This window comes from Zeus faber (genome assembly GCF_960531495.2).
Source record: "Zeus faber genome assembly, chromosome: 9".
Classification (NCBI taxonomy): domain Eukaryota; kingdom Metazoa; phylum Chordata; class Actinopteri; order Zeiformes; family Zeidae; genus Zeus; species Zeus faber.
The window spans coordinates 30,581,700-30,599,371 of NC_137197.1; the positions used below are offsets into that span (position 1 = coordinate 30,581,700).

General features: G+C 40.6%; 1 protein-coding gene across 1 annotated transcript in view; it reads right to left on the reverse strand.

Moving 5' to 3' along the window:
- Window positions 1-764: 764 nt before the first annotated feature.
- The window catches only part of mtnr1ba (melatonin receptor type 1Ba), a 45,437-nt gene continuing 28,529 nt past the window's right edge, over window positions 765-17,672 (reverse strand). Inside the window, exons 2-3 of the mRNA XM_080007120.1 lie at window positions 2,420-2,538; window positions 765-2,208 (exon numbers count right to left, since the gene is read on the reverse strand). Coding sequence (XP_079863246.1) covers window positions 1,459-2,208; window positions 2,420-2,538 — 869 coding nt within the window. The 3' untranslated portion in view covers window positions 765-1,458. The remainder of the gene's footprint in view (window positions 2,209-2,419; window positions 2,539-17,672) is intronic.

Genomic DNA, 17,672 nt, shown 5'->3' on the forward strand with positions numbered 1-17,672 from the left:
TGAAATGCATAGAGAAAAGTGGCGTTTGATTCCCGTCGTATTTTTTTTTTTGTTTTCTTTTACTAAAAGAGAGTACATTTCAGAAACCTGTAAACTGCATCTGCATAAACTGCATACACTGTTGTCCGAGTCTTAACAGTTGGATTGTGCTTTTTTTGTGAGGGTGGGGGGTTGGAAGTTTGCATTTTTCTCAACTTCAACTTTCTATAACAATTCCCTCCATTTTTTTAGTTAGTTTGTTTGTTTGTTTTGTTTTGTTTTTCTCTGTCAGACATTTGTTGTTGCTGTTTTTGGCTAAATCTTTAACTTTTTGAGGCGATAAGCGAGAAATAAAAAAAATAAATCTGGCACCTTTGACAAACCAAACAGAAATGCCAAAATGCCAAAAAAGTTACAAAATTTGAGGCATCTGCCGTCCCTAACAAACTAAAAACCGAAAAAGAGTTGTTAGGAGTTTATCCATTGTTGCAGTACATGTAACTACACTTGTCGTAGAAAAGAGATGAGAAAATAGATGATTCAATTATTATTATTATTATTTTTTTTGGTCAGAATGAAGGATATAAGTTATTGTCGTTTTACAATGAACACCCATTTGAAAATTTGGTGTGCCTTGTCATACAGTTCCAGAAACAATGAGGACAGTAAAAGTGACATATATATATATATGTATATGTATATATATATATATATATATATATATATATATATATATATATATATATATATATATATATACATATATATATTTATGTTTTGTTTTGTATTGGTTTTTTTTTTGTTTTTGTTTAACTTTCAGACAAACATCATGGATTTCATGGTGTAAAAATATAAATAAATAACTCTTGGTGCCTCCACTTTCAGATGCATATTGCCAAAGCAGCAGAGGAGGCAGGCACCCTGAGGTGTACATAAGAATATGATACATAATAAGTTAGAATAATATATATATATATATATATATATATATATATATATATATATGTGTGTGTGTGTGTGTGTGTGTGTGTGTGTGTGTGTGTGTGTGTGTGTGTGTGTGTGTGTGTGTGTGTGTGTATATATATTTATATGAATGGCACTCATCAAAGTGTGGATAAACACAGTTATTGTAGTCTACGCTCCTCATTTACTTGAAGTAAAAAAAATGTAATCCCCCCATTATCAGTCTTTTTCTCTCTCCCATCTACCACATCACATTGTTCCGCAGCTTTTATGTGAGAGCTGGGGATAATTCTGGGCACAGTGGAGCAGCATCGTGGTCCAACAGTCACAGACCGAGTGAGGCGAAAAGAAATACAGTTCAGGAAGTGGGGTTCATTGTGAAAGTAGCAAGGGAAACTGAGAGGAGGAGGGATTGATTGAGAGAAAGAGAGAGAGAGAGCGAGAGAGAGAGAGAGAGAGAGAGAGGTTAGGTCTCAGGGAAGGACGGCGGCAAGAGGGGTGGGGGGGGTCGCAGTGTCACAAAGTCTCCCCTTTAACCTGTTCATTGTTGTTGAGTCCCGGTGAGGGCTTGCTCTTCATGCCCTCTGTGCCACCACGTGACGTCTCCTGGAAGAAGAGCCGTGGCATCCACATTGACATGACGATGCGCTTGTATTCCTTGCGGAAGTTCTGGTTGAGCAGGCCGTAGATGATGGCATTAAGGCAACTGTTGAAGTAAGCCATGAAGTAGCTGACCACGAAGAGCCACTCTGGGATGCGTGGAGCCACTGTCTCTGGGTCAATGGCCACGGCCAGCCCAATGAAGTTGAGCGGCGCCCAGCAGATGGCGAACAACACGAACACCACGAACATGGTGATGAAGTTCCTCAAGTCGCTAGGCTTGAGGCGCGGGCGCACCTCCGACTTGACCTTGCGCCGCACCTGGATTACCATGATCCAGATTCGCAGGTAGCAGAAGGTCACCACGGTGATGGGTACAAAGAAATGGATGACCACCACCGTGATGGTGTAGGATGTGCTGACCGCCTGGGCAAACGTGCACGAGTAGACGCGTGGGTCGTACCGCAGTGAGCCAACAAAGAAGTTTGGCACAATGGCCACGACAGTAAGCACCCAGATGAGCGCCACCAGCAGCAGCGTGTTGCGGTAGCTGTACAGTTTATCGTAGGAGAAGCTGTGGCAGATGTAGCAGTAGCGGTTTATGGCGATGCCTGTGATGTTGAAGATGGAGCCGATGACACTCAGGCCCATCAGGAAACCACTCACCTGCCGGTTTAGGAACAAAAGAGAGAGAGAGAGAGAGAGAGAGAGAGAGAGAGAGAGAGAGAGAGAAGGGGAGAGGAAGAACAAGAGAAAAGAGACAGGCTTAAATAGTTAGACGACGGCGCTGGAAAATAAATCAACTTCTGCAAGTGTTTACTTTGGTCCAAGGTGATAAACAGACACAAACAATGAGGTGGCAATGAGAGTCACCCACCTTGCACTGGGTGTCACCCAGCGACCAGCCATCATGGAAGATGGCGTACAGCACCAGAGGATAAGGGTAGAAGGCCACCACCAAGTCTGCAAACGCCAGGCTCACCACAAAGACATTCCCTTTGTGGCGGAGAGGGATGGAGATGAGAAAACAGAGAAAGAAAAAGGGGACAAAGGATTAGTATGTTTATATCTCATACCATTAACAAAGTAAAGAAATAATCTCCCCTCGGGACAACAACATGACCACCGAAGACATTATCCATTATATAAGAACTTGATTGAAGTGCTAGCAACCTTGAGGGCAGACGCAGTCTTCATGCATATGCACAGCCAGACCTCACCTACGGCGGGCTCCTTAATGATGTCTACCCATCAATCACACCAATGCAGCCACCAACTTGCTAACTTGCTAATGCGTATGCAAGCTCCTTTTTCTCAGGCAGGGTGTTCACAGTTTTCCTTGCCATTCCTTGGCTTGTTATTGTTCCTTGCCTTGCTGTCTGTGCCCATCAGATGCATACATCTTGACTTAGACCGCCATCCTGGTATGTACAGCATGTTTTTAAAAGCTTGGCAGCAAGGACAGAATATTAATCAAAGTGAAGATGCCACCGGGGCGCTTTGGAGAAAGGGCACACTTAAGATAAACCGGGACAGGAGGGGATTTCATGGCCAAATTACTTTTGTCGCCAACTGGCAGAATGATAGGCCAGATTGCTTGCTCCGCGTGTTATCTCTTGTCACCGAGCTAATTGGATAAGAAAAGGTACATGGCATTTAATTGCCTTGCGAAAACTATCATTGCGTCAAGTCACTCCCACTTTAACTGGACAAAGAAGATATGTGTCCTTGCGTTTGCAGCCTCCAAGGGTTTTTAGTTATTTGCATTCTATTCGATTGATATCACACAGCGAGAGGTAGTTTTGCCCGCCAGTGCGAGGGAGACCTCGGACACGGTTCTCACTCCAGTCACTCCACTGGTAGAATTTGTATCCTCACTTTATTTCTTATTTTCTTTGGACCTTATTTACTTTGCCTCCACGAATGAAAGCCTGAGAGGTTTTTCAGACACTTTTCTCTCACCCACTCCCAACTACTCTCTCCCTGAAAGAGATTGTTGACTCAATTACAGAGCAGGGAGCCGAGAAACACGAATCAATCGATTTTGAACTGGGTAAGACGTGGCAACTCCAAAATATCTATGATGTGTCAAGGCCTGTGTATCATTAGTTCACTTAAAAAATGCGGAATTTGCATTTAGATTGCACAGCGCAAGTTTTAAGATTTCCGCCCCGTTTCCCGCACTGTAGAGTGATGGAGGCGGTCGCGGTGGCTGGCTTCCACGCTCTGTCACCTGACACCCGCATCACTGCCTCCTCTTTTAATATTGCAGGTAATAAATGGAACGATAACCTCCATATGCCACTTGAATTGATGGCCACTCTGACCTATCCACCCTGCCGAGGAGAAGCTGAGGAGCTAGTGGGCTGCTCGAATTTCATGCAATCTATGGTGGGGGGGTGTTATCTTTTATTTTGTTCACCCTTCCACTTCCTGTTTACCTCGATCAACCACCCAGTGTTAGGTTACTGTACACTACATACAGTATATAGACTAGGGTTGGGCTTAGGTTATTGTTGCAGATTCACCACCACACGCCACCCAAGTGGCGTTTTCAGGGACCTCCGGCACAGAGACACAGACGACGGGGGGTTGATTACACCAGTTTATTGTAGAGATGAGGCTAAGTGGAATTAGCCAGGAGCAGATGGAACATGTCATGACAGGACTCCTATCCTGACTGAGTGTGTGGACGGGGATTTTAAACCTGATGCACGTTAGCCCAACCAATGAGCATCGTGTGTGGCTACTCAAGCCACTCCATCCACCACAGTAAGGTATTAGGTACTGTAGGTATTGTACATTACATATTTGACTTCTATATACACACATTCAGACACAGTGCTCCAAAATGATGCTCAAGTTCAACCAAAATTGTTACGTTATACTGTATAATTAAAAGCAGTTCTCAATTGGTTTCTTAACAATTAAGAACCGATTGTAAATTCAAGCTTGATTTTCTCACACTACCTAAATACAATGAAAATGCAATCTGTGTTTTCCAGAGGATCTAATTTCACTAGTACCAAAAATGTTACATTGATAATATATTAATAATATATATTATGAATAATAATAATAATATTCTGATCTGATTGAGGGAGAGAAAACAGAGATGTGACCCAACAACAATAAACAAAAAAATATTTTTTTTTTACTCTGCAAATTAAAGAGTTTCTTATTGCTGCGTGATTAAATGTAATAATAGTGATAAAACGTTCGAAATGTATTGAACCAATGAGTTGCATTGAACTTTATTATAAAAATGATAACAATTAAAATTTTTGTTATTACCACAATCATTGTATTATTATTATTATTATTATTATTATTATCATTATTATTATTATTGTTTTATTAATTGTTATTAAATTTTTATTTAATAATTCATTATTAATTATTATTAAAAAGACCACATAAACAGGAACGAGTCAATTTTGTGAATGCAAAACACACACACACACACACACACACACACACACACACACACACACACACACTTCCACACGCAGACAGACGGTTAACCAAAAACAAGGTTTGCTCTGGAGGAGGGCCGCAGTGGCAGCCCGGGCCAAACAAGCGGTGGGCGGGAAAAGGGCGATTGAAAAACAGGGGGAGCAGCCGAGGAAGAGGGAAGACAACAAACTCATTAGCATTGTGATCTAGTTACATACTGATGTGTGGGGACTGAAGAATTAGGGAGGGAGAGCCACAGAAAGAGAAAGAGAGGAGGGAGAGCGAGAGAGAGAGAGAGAGAGAGAGAGAGAGAGAGAGAGAGAGAGAGAGGACACGTAGAGAGAGGTCATTTCTTTAATGTTTCACTCCACACAAGCGCAAATGGGGATGGCTGGGGAAATTTTCAATCGCTTTCTGTCTCTCGCTCTTGCTCGTTCTCTCACAAGCACACATGCAAGAGTGTGTGAATAATCAGCTGCACACTAATACACACACACACACACACACGATCCACAACAACGATCCACTTTCGTCTAATCAAATCTCTTCAAACAGCGATAAACTGCCAAGCCCGCACCGCGCCCACTCCAAATAAACATTTACACTGCTAAACAATGACTCCAAAAAAGGACTCCTTCATCTGCTCATCTCCCATATTCAACAAGAGCTTATTCGCGGAGGAGCTGGAGGGGGATGGGAACGCTGGCTCGCTGCTGGTTATTCTGCATTAGAGCATGATTTAGTGTATGGTCTTTTTTTGCACCATTTGAAAGTCAAGAATCAGAGCTTCAAAACAATGTGTCACTTGTGCAAATAAAGCAAATATTTTTAAAGCTATGACTTGTTAGTGACGTGTATGGCAAACTGTGATTCAGAGATAATCACCTTCAAAGTTTTCCCCACACTTGGCTTAATTAAGCCAGCTCCCAGAATGCAAATGGTTGGAGGACCAAGACAGCCATGTCCACTTGTCACATGGCTACTTGACACCCTGCTGAATGGGGATATGACACCTTGCTGAATTGGGCAATCTTTGCATTGTTCTTGTGTTTTGAGGGAATGTTGAACAGCGGCATCGACACATAACATCTTTCGTTTTTAAAAAGGCTTTTATTTAACAGTTAGAATTTACATTTTTTTTTAAAAGTGGAATTATTTAGGAGTTTAAAAGTGCAGAAAACACAACAAATTGTAGAGTCTAGAAATAGTCTCTGTATATCAGCCTTGGTGTGTCATTAAATATATAATGTCGGAGAGCTGACTATCATCACGGAAAATGAAGTACGCACTGTATACACTGACTTGGATCTATCGCACTGGTCAGATAAAGGTCCGCGATATGATTAAGAGCTTCCACCACCCGCTTCTCGTAATCCATAACAAGACGGAGATGAAAGTTTTCACAGACAAGTGAAACTGAAGGATCCTCGCCTTGTTTACAGGAGTGACATCAGCATGATTTATTCAGTGGTATACGTTGGGATACACCCCCTCCACAATGATGTCTGTGTGTGTGTGTAAAAGTAGTACAATTTAAAGGTTGAACTCTATCAAAACGGTTTCCTATTGTGACTTCACATCACATGGAATATGGAGGAATGATCTTCACCTGCACAGTCGCTTTAAAGGAAACAATCGATCTGTGTTGTTCAGCACTATTCAGCGTCTCGGCAAGTGAACTGTGTTTCCCCATGTAATCTAATGGGAATATTTAACTCCACTCCATTGTTGAGAGATGTGTTGTTTCCTAAGTATCTGGAGACAATTTTTTTATCGGAAAAGGTAACTGAAATCTTCAGAAATAATCTTTAAACTGGTTTTATTAATTCGTTGCGCAAAATTGAAAAAATTGATGGCTTTAAATTGCACAATTATAAAAATCCACCACAGATATGAAAATGTTCAAATTGGGTCTTTGATGTTCCCCAATCTATTCTCCCTTGACCAAATTTGACAAAGGACCAGGACTTGGAAGCGGCCGAGGCAGCTGCTGACCCAGAGGGGGCCATTAGCAGTCGCCACACTGGTCCACCACTGCTGGATCTGTAGAGTTGACCGGGATGCTTGTGTGTTTGGCCATCTGGAGCTTTGGAGGGTCCATTTTTTTTTTCATGTGTCTGCAGGCGAGCCAGGAGAGCCAACGCGAGGCCAGCACCAGCAAGGCCAAAGCAGCTCAGTCATTCTTCAAGTCATGGCCAACAGTGGTCCCCTCATCTTTTTCTATCAGAAGCCCCACATGTTTTGCAGTGGTATGGCGAAATAAGACCAAACAGATGAAACAGGGGCAGATCTGAGGTTGGACGCACCACTGAAAGAATAGGAAGGGAAAAAAGAGAGAGAAATGGTAGAAACTGAGAAACTTTTTTCTTATAAATGAAAATCCTCAACCTATGTCCCTTGGCCTTGACATAATTTTTTAAATATATTTTATTTTCTTTGAAGTGCAGCTTAAACCTTCACTGTGTAGAACCCACTAGTAAAAGTGAGTATATGGACTTGTATCGATCCAGTAAAGAAACTTTTTACCTTAATTTTTAAGCCCACTCGGAAGCCCAGGTCTGAGCTATTGTCTTAAAAAATAAATAAATAAATGTAATTAAATGAAATGGGGTTTCTCCATTTCTCACTCTCAGGTGAGGAGCTCCATGATCCAAGAGGACCTCGGAGTACAGCCACTGCTCCTCCACATGGACAAGAGTCAGTTGAGGTGGTTCAGGCATCTTGTAAGAATGCCCCCTGGACACCTCCCTTTGGAGGTGTACCGGGCACATCCAACTGGGAGGAGAACCCAGGCCAAATCCAGGACACACTGGAGAAATTATATCGCTCAGCTGTCCTGGGAACGCCTAGGGATCCCCCAGGAAAGACTAGAGGAAGTTTCTAGGGAAAGGGACGTCTGGGCTGGTCTGTTTGCCCTGTTGCCACTGCAGCTCTGACGAGGATAAGCAGGTTATAAAATGGATGGATGGAAGGATGAACTTCATAACAATACCAACCATCCATTTTCTAATTGCCTATTTTTGAAACATAAAGCCCTTCCACATGAACCTTAGCTTGCGTTGTCCTTATATTTGCCTTTACCTTACATAGGAACAGCCGTCACTTCTTGTATTGCAAATTGCCAATGTCACGTAAGCAGGTCCAGGATCGGGATAAGGTGTTTTGAAGTTATTGCCATGCACCCTCGGGTTAATCGCCAACTCCGAGTCTCTGGGCAGGATCAGACATATCTTTGGCGGCGCGCACCAATTCCGTAAATAATACCAAATCTCTCTCTTATGTATTGGACAGACATGACAGCGGCTAGCAAGGACAGCGACACATACAGAACGCAGGGGAGTGTAGGCAAGAGTCAGCTGTAAAGCCAGAAATCTCTCAAGCAAGGTTCATTTTCTGGGAGTAGCGTCGCCTCGGCTGACTGCGAGATGAAATGAAGATTCATATTCTGGGAGACAAGGGGGGCAGGGGGGCATGAAACATTAAACATTCAGATAAATTGTTGAGCTGTGTTAGTCTGCCTGGTGGACTCACTGACTCCCTACTCACAAGGACTTATGTCTAGAAATCCGACGCACAACAGAGTGCACAGTGTATAGGCTGTCAGTGGGCACGGTAAACGAATAACATACTCAAAGAAGGAACAGAACAAATGACATCACCCTCTGAAAGGGAGTGGAGGCCTCGATAATGAGGCAAAGAGGAGAAAGAGAGGAAGAGGGTGAGGGAGTGGGAGGAGGAGAGAGAGTGGCCCCATGCAAGCCAGCACAGAGTGAGACAGGACATGTCATTAGTGCTCATCTTGCAATTGGACCAATTGCGTGCCTTCATAAATTCCCAATTAGCTAATGAGCCAATTACACCCCTGAACATCCTTGGGGCTCCCTAATTGATCAATGTAGTGGAGCTGTAGAGTGGGGTAGAGTGAGGGGTGCTGCTCATGTGCTCACCAGAAAAAAAAAACGGAAAAAGATTTCCCAGTGAAACTAGAACATCCCATACCTCTGTGAATAAAAAGATGAAGTACAACCAGTGGGCTCTTCCACTGTTACCTTAAGCACTAAGTGAATATGTGACCTTCTGGAGATCATGATTCACGAGATTCCGTATTCAGTTCAGATTCGACACAGAAGAGTGCAGCGTTAGTATTATTCATATATTATTATTATTATTATTATTATTATTATTCAGTTGGAGCGTGGGGCATACAGAAATTTGATTTTTTACCGAACCCGCCTCGAAATGCCACTCATGGATCTCCTCACCTGTGGGGAGCCATCAGTGGCTGCCGTATGTGGCACTTTAACTAAAGCTGCCGGCTTTAACAATGGATCAAATTGATTACGGATTGATAAGTGCCACGTTGGAATTGTTTGTTAGGGGGTGAGTTATGAATGAGCTTCAGGCCCCAGGAAAGTGATTAGAGGGAGAAAGACCTGGATACAGACAGAATGGTTGACATCTGCCACCGGCGACTCCACAGGTCAACAGGAAATCATGTGATGTCAGGGGCGGAAGTTTGCGTGAGCATCTGCATTGTGCATGTGCGTCCATGAGGCAGAAAATGTGAGAAAAAGACAGACTTATACCATCTCATGATCTTTTTTAAAAGTTTGTTTGCTTTTCTAAGGTTTTATTCAATGTTGTCTATCACCCTTTAATATATGGAAGAATTCAGGGAGTGTAGACAACTCTCTCTTCCAACAGATCTGACCACAACTAATCATCTGTAGTGTATCATTGCAGTAATCACTGTCTGTGAAACCAGCTCATAATGTAGGCTGTATGTTTTTAAGTTTTTCCAGATACACAAATTCATAATCAAGACCAGATAGAGAGTACAACCTACCAGAGTTCACAGTTGGGTTGTCCTCTGGGTCCCAAATTTAACACTAAATGTGGGAAGACAATATGGAGACACCTGGATGCCCACATCAAAAATGCAGTGCATTTCCAAGGTAAGTTGATGAGAAGCAGCTGCTAAAAAATGATATACTCTCCCATCAAATTTGAATGTTGAATGACATTCGTGTGTTAGAGTATAAACATTTGGAATTTTTTAAGCAGTGATATATTGAGTACCACTACTCTTTTCCATTGCATTTACCTTAGATTTAAAGGTCAACAGTCCTTTCAAGTTACTTTCAAGAGGCCGTGACCTTTTTTTTTTTGTAATTTCTAATGTTATTTCACTTAGTAAAATGGTTATCACTGTTGGACATGAGAAAATTCATTATTGTACATTGTATAATGGATCTTAAATTACATTTATGTGTTTATTAGCTATAAAGTTGCTTATAAGTTATATTACTGTTCTCTTGCAGACACAATCATTTGCAGAAGCAACCTGTCATGTCGAGACATGGACATTACCACTGCCCATATTGTGCAAAAATGATCTTGCGTAAAGAATCTATGACATTACATGTGACTGGATACCAAAAAACATGTGATATGGATATGTGAATCAAGGTCATTGGTGCTACCCCAATCGATGTCACCTTCAGAAATTATCCCATCTGCGCCTTATCATCGTTGCTCTTCACTCCCTGTGCTTCCCAAGAGATTTCAACACATCCACATACATTGGCAAAACCTCATTCAGAGCCTCACAAGCGTACGGTGTGTGTTGATATGAGACAGTCACAGAAAGAAAGACAGAAAGAAAGAGAGAGAGAGAGAAAGAGAGAGGCAGAGGGAACAGCTAGAGGCGTGTTCAGGCTTCGCCTACGCTGTCAGCGTCGGAGCGCGGAGAAGCGAGTGCGGAGGGGCGATATAAGCTATCTCCCTTTATCCTGTCAGGTGGAGGAGGAGGAGGTTGGCAGCAGTGGGCGGCCAGCAGTTTGGGAAGAGAGCGCCGGTCTGAACCAAAGCTTTAAGAGTTTGAAGGGACTCTCATGCGTAACCGCCGGGGATAATAACCATAGGGCTGGCAAAAGGAAAGCGATGAACGAAAGCGATGATGAACATTGAGGGGCAAAAGGAGGGAAGCGGGGTTGAGAGCTGATAGTAGGATTATCGCATCCGGTGATGCAAATATCAGGGAGGACAGTATAGATGGCGGGACTACATCACTGACACGGTCGATAAGAGACGTTTTCTTCTCTTTATATGAAGTAGTCAAGTCCATTTCGCCAAACGGCACGGAGTGCACAAAGGAAATAGGCTACTGGGACTCTACAGCTCATCAGTCCCGGCGAGGTGTACAGCAAATATAGGCATACTTAATGAGCTAGAAATATAGGAGTGATGAGTTTGAATCCCCCCATTCGGTTATGAGAGTCAAGCCCAACAGGTGAATACAGGGGAGCTGGAGGGAACGCAGCGACACAGCAAGCAAAGCAGGTAGGGCAGGAGGAATTGGCTGCTTAAATAGGCCGGCCCATAAGGTTGTGGAACTGTGTGTCACCATCGAGTTGTCTCACAGAACTATCTCTTCAAGCTATGCCTCATTTATCTCGCGGCGTATACTGTAACTGTATGATAACACTCAAGTAACATAGCGGCCAAAAGGGAATCGATTGACCTTCAGGTTAATTTCTCTTTAAAGCTCTTCCTCTCAGCTCGTAGCACCTCTTCTCTCTATTTTACCATTTATCTCTTTTCCTCCCACCTATTTTCAGACGGGAGTCTGTTCCTGACAGGGCAAATCCTCCAGCACACATGATGCAGTTTAGGTCTCAGCTCACTCCTTGGTTCAGTGCAAATCATTTCGGAATAGCAGTATTCTACCTCCACTTTTGAGTATCATTGATAGATTTGTTCGCAAGTGAATGCAGCCATCGAATACTGCACCTCAGCTTTTCCAACACGGGATTGGATTTCGGAAAATTCATACACGCCATTGGAACGTTTGAATCGTTTCAACTTCAGATGCAAGAGTTCTTACCAATTGCGTAGTCCTGATGGTTGAAGCCATAGGTAGCCAATTATGGTTGGATAGGTAACGTTATTGATCAGATTTATCGACAGGTATCAGATACATCCTATATATGAGATATGAATCAGATAGGTGTCGTGAGATATCAGATTGGTATTTATCTGATATGTATAAGATATGTATTGATAGGTGTCCGGAATGTATTCGATATGTATTGATAGGTATCAGATATGTTTCGGATATGTATCAGATAGGCATTGATAGGTATCAGATATCAGACTGGTATTGACAGGTAATGAGATTTTTTTTTTTTTTCCACAGCACTCTTTTTACAATAAAGAAATTATCCCACGGCACTGTTCCACTCTCCTGTTAACAACTAAAAACATCAGAAAAAATGTAGAACTGTGCTTGGTTCAATAAGAACAAATCGTTTTCATTGAACAAATCTTGCGAGTTGGGAGCCACTGGATGAGCCTTGTAATTTTGATCTTGCAACTCAAAAGCTATTTTCTGTCAAATTGACATATGCTTGGACCATACTGTATCTGTCAACCTTCTGTTTTTTCTGGGATTTTTGCGTATTTTACCCTTCTTTTCCACTGTCCACCTGTTTTTTTATTTTCCTGTGAATATATCGTATTTGTAACCTTTCCAAACCTTTCGCTGTTGACATGTATGTGCTGGACGAGTACGTAATTAAAATGTCACCCAAAAATGTATTCCTATTAGATTACTTTTGGTAATCTGGTGGATTTTCGAACTACCTACAAATAATGCTGCCCAGTTTATATATCAGTAACTGAAGGCAATTTGAAAGAAAAAGAGCGTAGGAAATTGGTCGATGCGGTTCCTTGAATCGAGGAGTATGTGACCTTCTCAAGCAAAGCATTGTTCTACCTCTGCGCCCCAAAAAAATTACACACACACACATACACACACACACACACACACACACACACACACACACACACACACACACACAACTGCACTGATCTAATGGCACTGTGTCAGCAGGGTAACCGCACAATTGCTTTTCCATCCGTCTGTTCCAGCCCCCCACACCACCCCTAAAGCAAAGTGGCAAAGAAATCATTACCTGTGTGGCGACTCGCTGCCGGCTCAGAGGCTTCATTACGGAAGGCCATAATATGTTCAATAAGTATGACAGTCTCACGGCAGATAGTGGAATTGTGCACCGCCGGAGTAAAAAACCCGGCTGACAAATAGTCACATTGCGCCTCTCGGATTGTGAATTGTTTGTGTAGTACACCGAAATGATCGGATCCGGTAATAGAGATAAAGGTCTCTAAGGTCTCTAAGCTAATGGGGCCGGGGGCCCTCGCAAAACAAAAAAAATTTAATTATCCTTGACGAGATGTTTTTAGGAAGGTAGCGTTACGTGCGCTTGAATTGAACTTTTTTCTCTACCAGCGGAAACAAAGTCATTCCGCTAGTCGAGACAACACTGCAGCACTATAATTATAGTGTAACGCTATCATTATGATTATTTGTGTAGCCATAACCTTATGTAAGTAGGTCTCTAAAGTTTTGTGTACCCACACAAAGAGTCATACTTGCTTTTTAAAATCAGTATGTCTGACTGGTGAAGCCAGGGTTGGGTAAAGTAGTGTTTATCAAAATTATGTATTTAAATAAAATTAAGAAATATGAATAAATAAAAAGTATAATATATATTATTATAAATATTATAATAATAATGATTAGTAATAATTATATGATATAATTTATATTATTATACTATCATAGATATATAATGTATAATAAAATATATGTTATTTTCAATATTATATATAAATGAATATTAAGAAAGAGGAAATATAAATAAATTATATATATATATATATATATATCAATTGTGAGGGACCAAACCACAGGAGTCACAGGTAGATTGAGGCAAAAAGTAGGGGTTTATTTACATAAACAACTTAAGATGGGTTGCAAAAACAATGTGCAGCAGGACAAATTAACAAAATAACTATAGTAGGATAAAACAAAAAATGAGGTCAAAAGAACAGGGGCTAGCATAAAGACGACTTGACACACCAAACGGACCTAAGCAAATTAATTAGGTGGGAACATACCCATTTCATTTTCTTTCATTTCATTTGCTTTCATTTACACTATATTATACTGTATAGGAGAAGAACCAAAAAGACACAAGAGGGGTGGGAGAAAGATCAGAAACAGAAATTATTTAACTCTAAACACTATCAAACAAGGAACAAAATTAAAAGAGTGCACATTTTTAAATACGTGAAAAACAAACCCCAAAAACATGAATGTATAAAAAGTATTACTATTAAAGAAACTGGACCCCTCCACAGCTCTTAAGCTCTGCAGCTATGGAGTTCTTGTCCTTTCCAACAGTGAAGATAGGTCAGACAGCAGGGTTAACAAACTTAAATCCCACCGATAAAATATGTATGTTATGTGAACTTTAACCAAACTTTGTATGTTTATTATAAATGTAGTGCGTAAAAAGATAAGTAATTACAAAATAGGGAAAATATAAAGACTGTTTAAACTTAAATTGTGTGGGCGTGGAAGCTTTCATCACACATATATTTATAAATACATATGAACATAATACATATACAAAAATGAATAAATACATAAAGTAAATAAACAAAAATAAATAAATATAAATACAAATATATTAAAAAATTGTCATATACTGTATTCTCTAAGTCCTATTTTGCAAAGTAAATGTATGAGGCATTCAGAAAATTAGCAAAAGTATGTGACTGCATAATGAAGCTACTTTGACGCAAAATGAACAAGATCGGCTCTAAACACAGAAAAAATTGGATTTGCTGAAAAGAATTTTGCGGTGGTACACATATCCTAGAATGCAATCATGTGGCAATACCGACATGGCTTCAATGTGGTTTAACGACTCTATTTATAGGTCAGCATTGTGAAACCGTGTTGCGATAACAGTCCAAGCTGTCCACTCCAGTAAAAACAACAAAAACAAAACCATGACTGACTTTTCTCATCTTCAGAAAGTTCTGGGCTCTGCCAAAAAATAAGGTGCTTTGGCACAGCACTTTCTGTGGAAGAGTAGCTGCAACCTGAATCTGCCTCTCCGAGAGCTCATACTGGCACATGTCTCCTAGTGCCCAATGGGCAAGTATGAGTGTTATTTGGTGTGATGCGCGGCGTGTATTTGCAACGCTAATGTAACGCTGGTCCAAGGTGTCCAAGGTCAAAGTGCACCAAGGTTTTCATAGACATCTGCATATGACACTGTACAGTGGCTTCTAGTATATAACACAGTAATTTATTATAAATTCATTGACTAAAAAATAATTCATTAATCATTTAACTATGATTGAGTAATAAGCTAGTGATTACATTACATCATTTAGCAGATGATTTTGTCCAAAGAGACTTAAAATAAGTACATTTTGCACAGTCACAGCCAGGTAAACCCGTAATAACTCCTAAAAAGTTGTAAAAAAGCAACTTCTAGCAATAATTTATATCTTATAGACCTATAAAGCGAATTGATCCGGTGGATGGAATCATGCTTTGATATTCTTTATATTATTTGGATATTTCGGTCCTATATTTTTTGGCTATTTTTGTTTTTCTTTTCAGACTGTTAAGGTTTTATTTACCTGACTTACAGTACAGATGCTGATTCTGCTGATTCAACAGGAATGGTCGAATCTATTCCCACCAGTTCAGCCCAAACAGAGCAGTGGTTTAGAAAACATTTGATTTGATTTTTTTTATTTTTTTTTTGAGGAGGTTAGGTTGAGTCAGTTAACGGCAGACATTGACGAATCCGACCCGAACTGTAGCACCGCTGTGTTTAATTGAAAAAGGATGAAAGAATAAAAAAATGTATTGACGTCCCAATGTTTACCACCAATGTTTACTGCTGTAGGAGGCTCGGGGTCTAACTCCAGCATCCGGCATCCGCCTGCCTGCAAATCACGTTGTGCGCCAGACCATAACTTTCATTTTATTATTATTCAATCACGGGCCTGAGCATCTGTCACCCAATCCCCAGATGACAAGTCTGAGAATTGATTTGAAAAAATTGATTACGGCCAAATAACACTGTCTCCCAAATTATGATAATTGATGTAAGAATCCCAGTTCCCGGTAAAAAAGAAAAACAAAATGCAATGTTTTCGCCAATTTGTTCAAACCCTATTTTCAATGCTCAGTTCTCTGCATATTTCCGAGACAAGCTTCCAAGATTTTAACTTGCACTGCCTTGGCACGGAAACATTTGAAGCCCTGAAACCGTCCAAACTTTTACTTTTTTAAAACAAAGGTTTTATGAATGAGTTTTTGCAACTTAAAAAAAAGGATAGTTGTAGACGCTAAATATCCAATTTTCTTGTGAAACATTGTACAACTTGCTACAAAGGACCCAGCTGCTGAGATTCTCTCCTTCTTGTCTTGTCGCTTAACGTCCCGTGAACAGGGTAGAACGGCGTTTCCCAAACAATTTTTCAGCCACAGCACACATTTACAATGAAATAATGCCATGGCCTACTGATAGATTGTGATGCAAGCCTCGCCAACAATTTGTTCATAACAAACAAATCTTTTAAATTACTTGGGGGTCGGGAGTCACTCCGGCAAAAGAGTTGAAGGGTGGGTGAGCAGTCGACTCAGCAACTGAAAATAATTAGTTTATGTAAGGCCCAAGGCAAAAAGGCCAAGGTATTTGGCACAATTCACAATGAATGTGATTGATTTTCTTTTTACCTTCCACCAAAGTAAATCATTTTGACTGAATTGAATTCTTCTTGGCAGAATTCCATTCACAACTCAACAGAGCCAAACCAGCTCTTCTAACTCCCATTCATGGGAAGTCCTCCCTCGTACACCGTGCATTATATCAAATGAATGAAACCAATGAAGAGTCGGAAAATTAAATGACTCTTCTACTGAGTGACTCGTCAATTACCTAATCTTAAAAATAAGTTGAACCTTACATCACTATGCATGGTCCTCATTTTCAGTGAGAAACTTAAGCTTGTTCTGATGAGCACGGAGCTGTGATTGTGGCTGGAACTGATGAATTACATTCATTAAAACAACCTTGCAATTTTGAGTTCGCAACACATGATCTTGTTTCCATTATTTGTTTCAAGCGAAATTTGACACATTTTCATGGCAGACGCACGTTGCTGGAGAACACAACATTGGATACAGTCAACATATAAACTGCTCTTTCCTGTAGGCCAGGCCTACGTGTTATGATGAAATTGGATGAAATTGGATGAATTGATATGAAAAACATATCTTTATTTAACTATTCAATTGTAAAAAGAAAAATCTTCAATAACAGAACAATATTGGCTCATTGATTTAACTTCAAGCCTTGCAATTGTTGAATCTGAAAATGAACATCAAAATGTATGCAGCGTTTCAGCAGAAATTCTTATTTTTTATAAAAATGTTGTGCGCATATGTCCACATACATGGAGCACCACTCAAGGACAGCTTTATGCTCTAAAATAGTTTAAAAAAAAAACAACAAAAAAACAGATGCAGTGTTCTGGGCTCTACAGGTCTAGAGGTACCGTCAGAGAAGGACAGAGGAGCGCAAATTGCTGCCCGATAAAAATTGAATCGCATTCTATTAAATTGCGATCTCAGTTTGAATTTGATTAATCGTTCAGCCCTACTTTGCAGTGTCTAAACTTTGTATTCATATATCATATTGTGCTTCTACAAGAATCGCAAAGAGTTCAATGTCATTGTACTAGTATGGGATGTTAATCTTTTGTTCGATGTTAAGAAC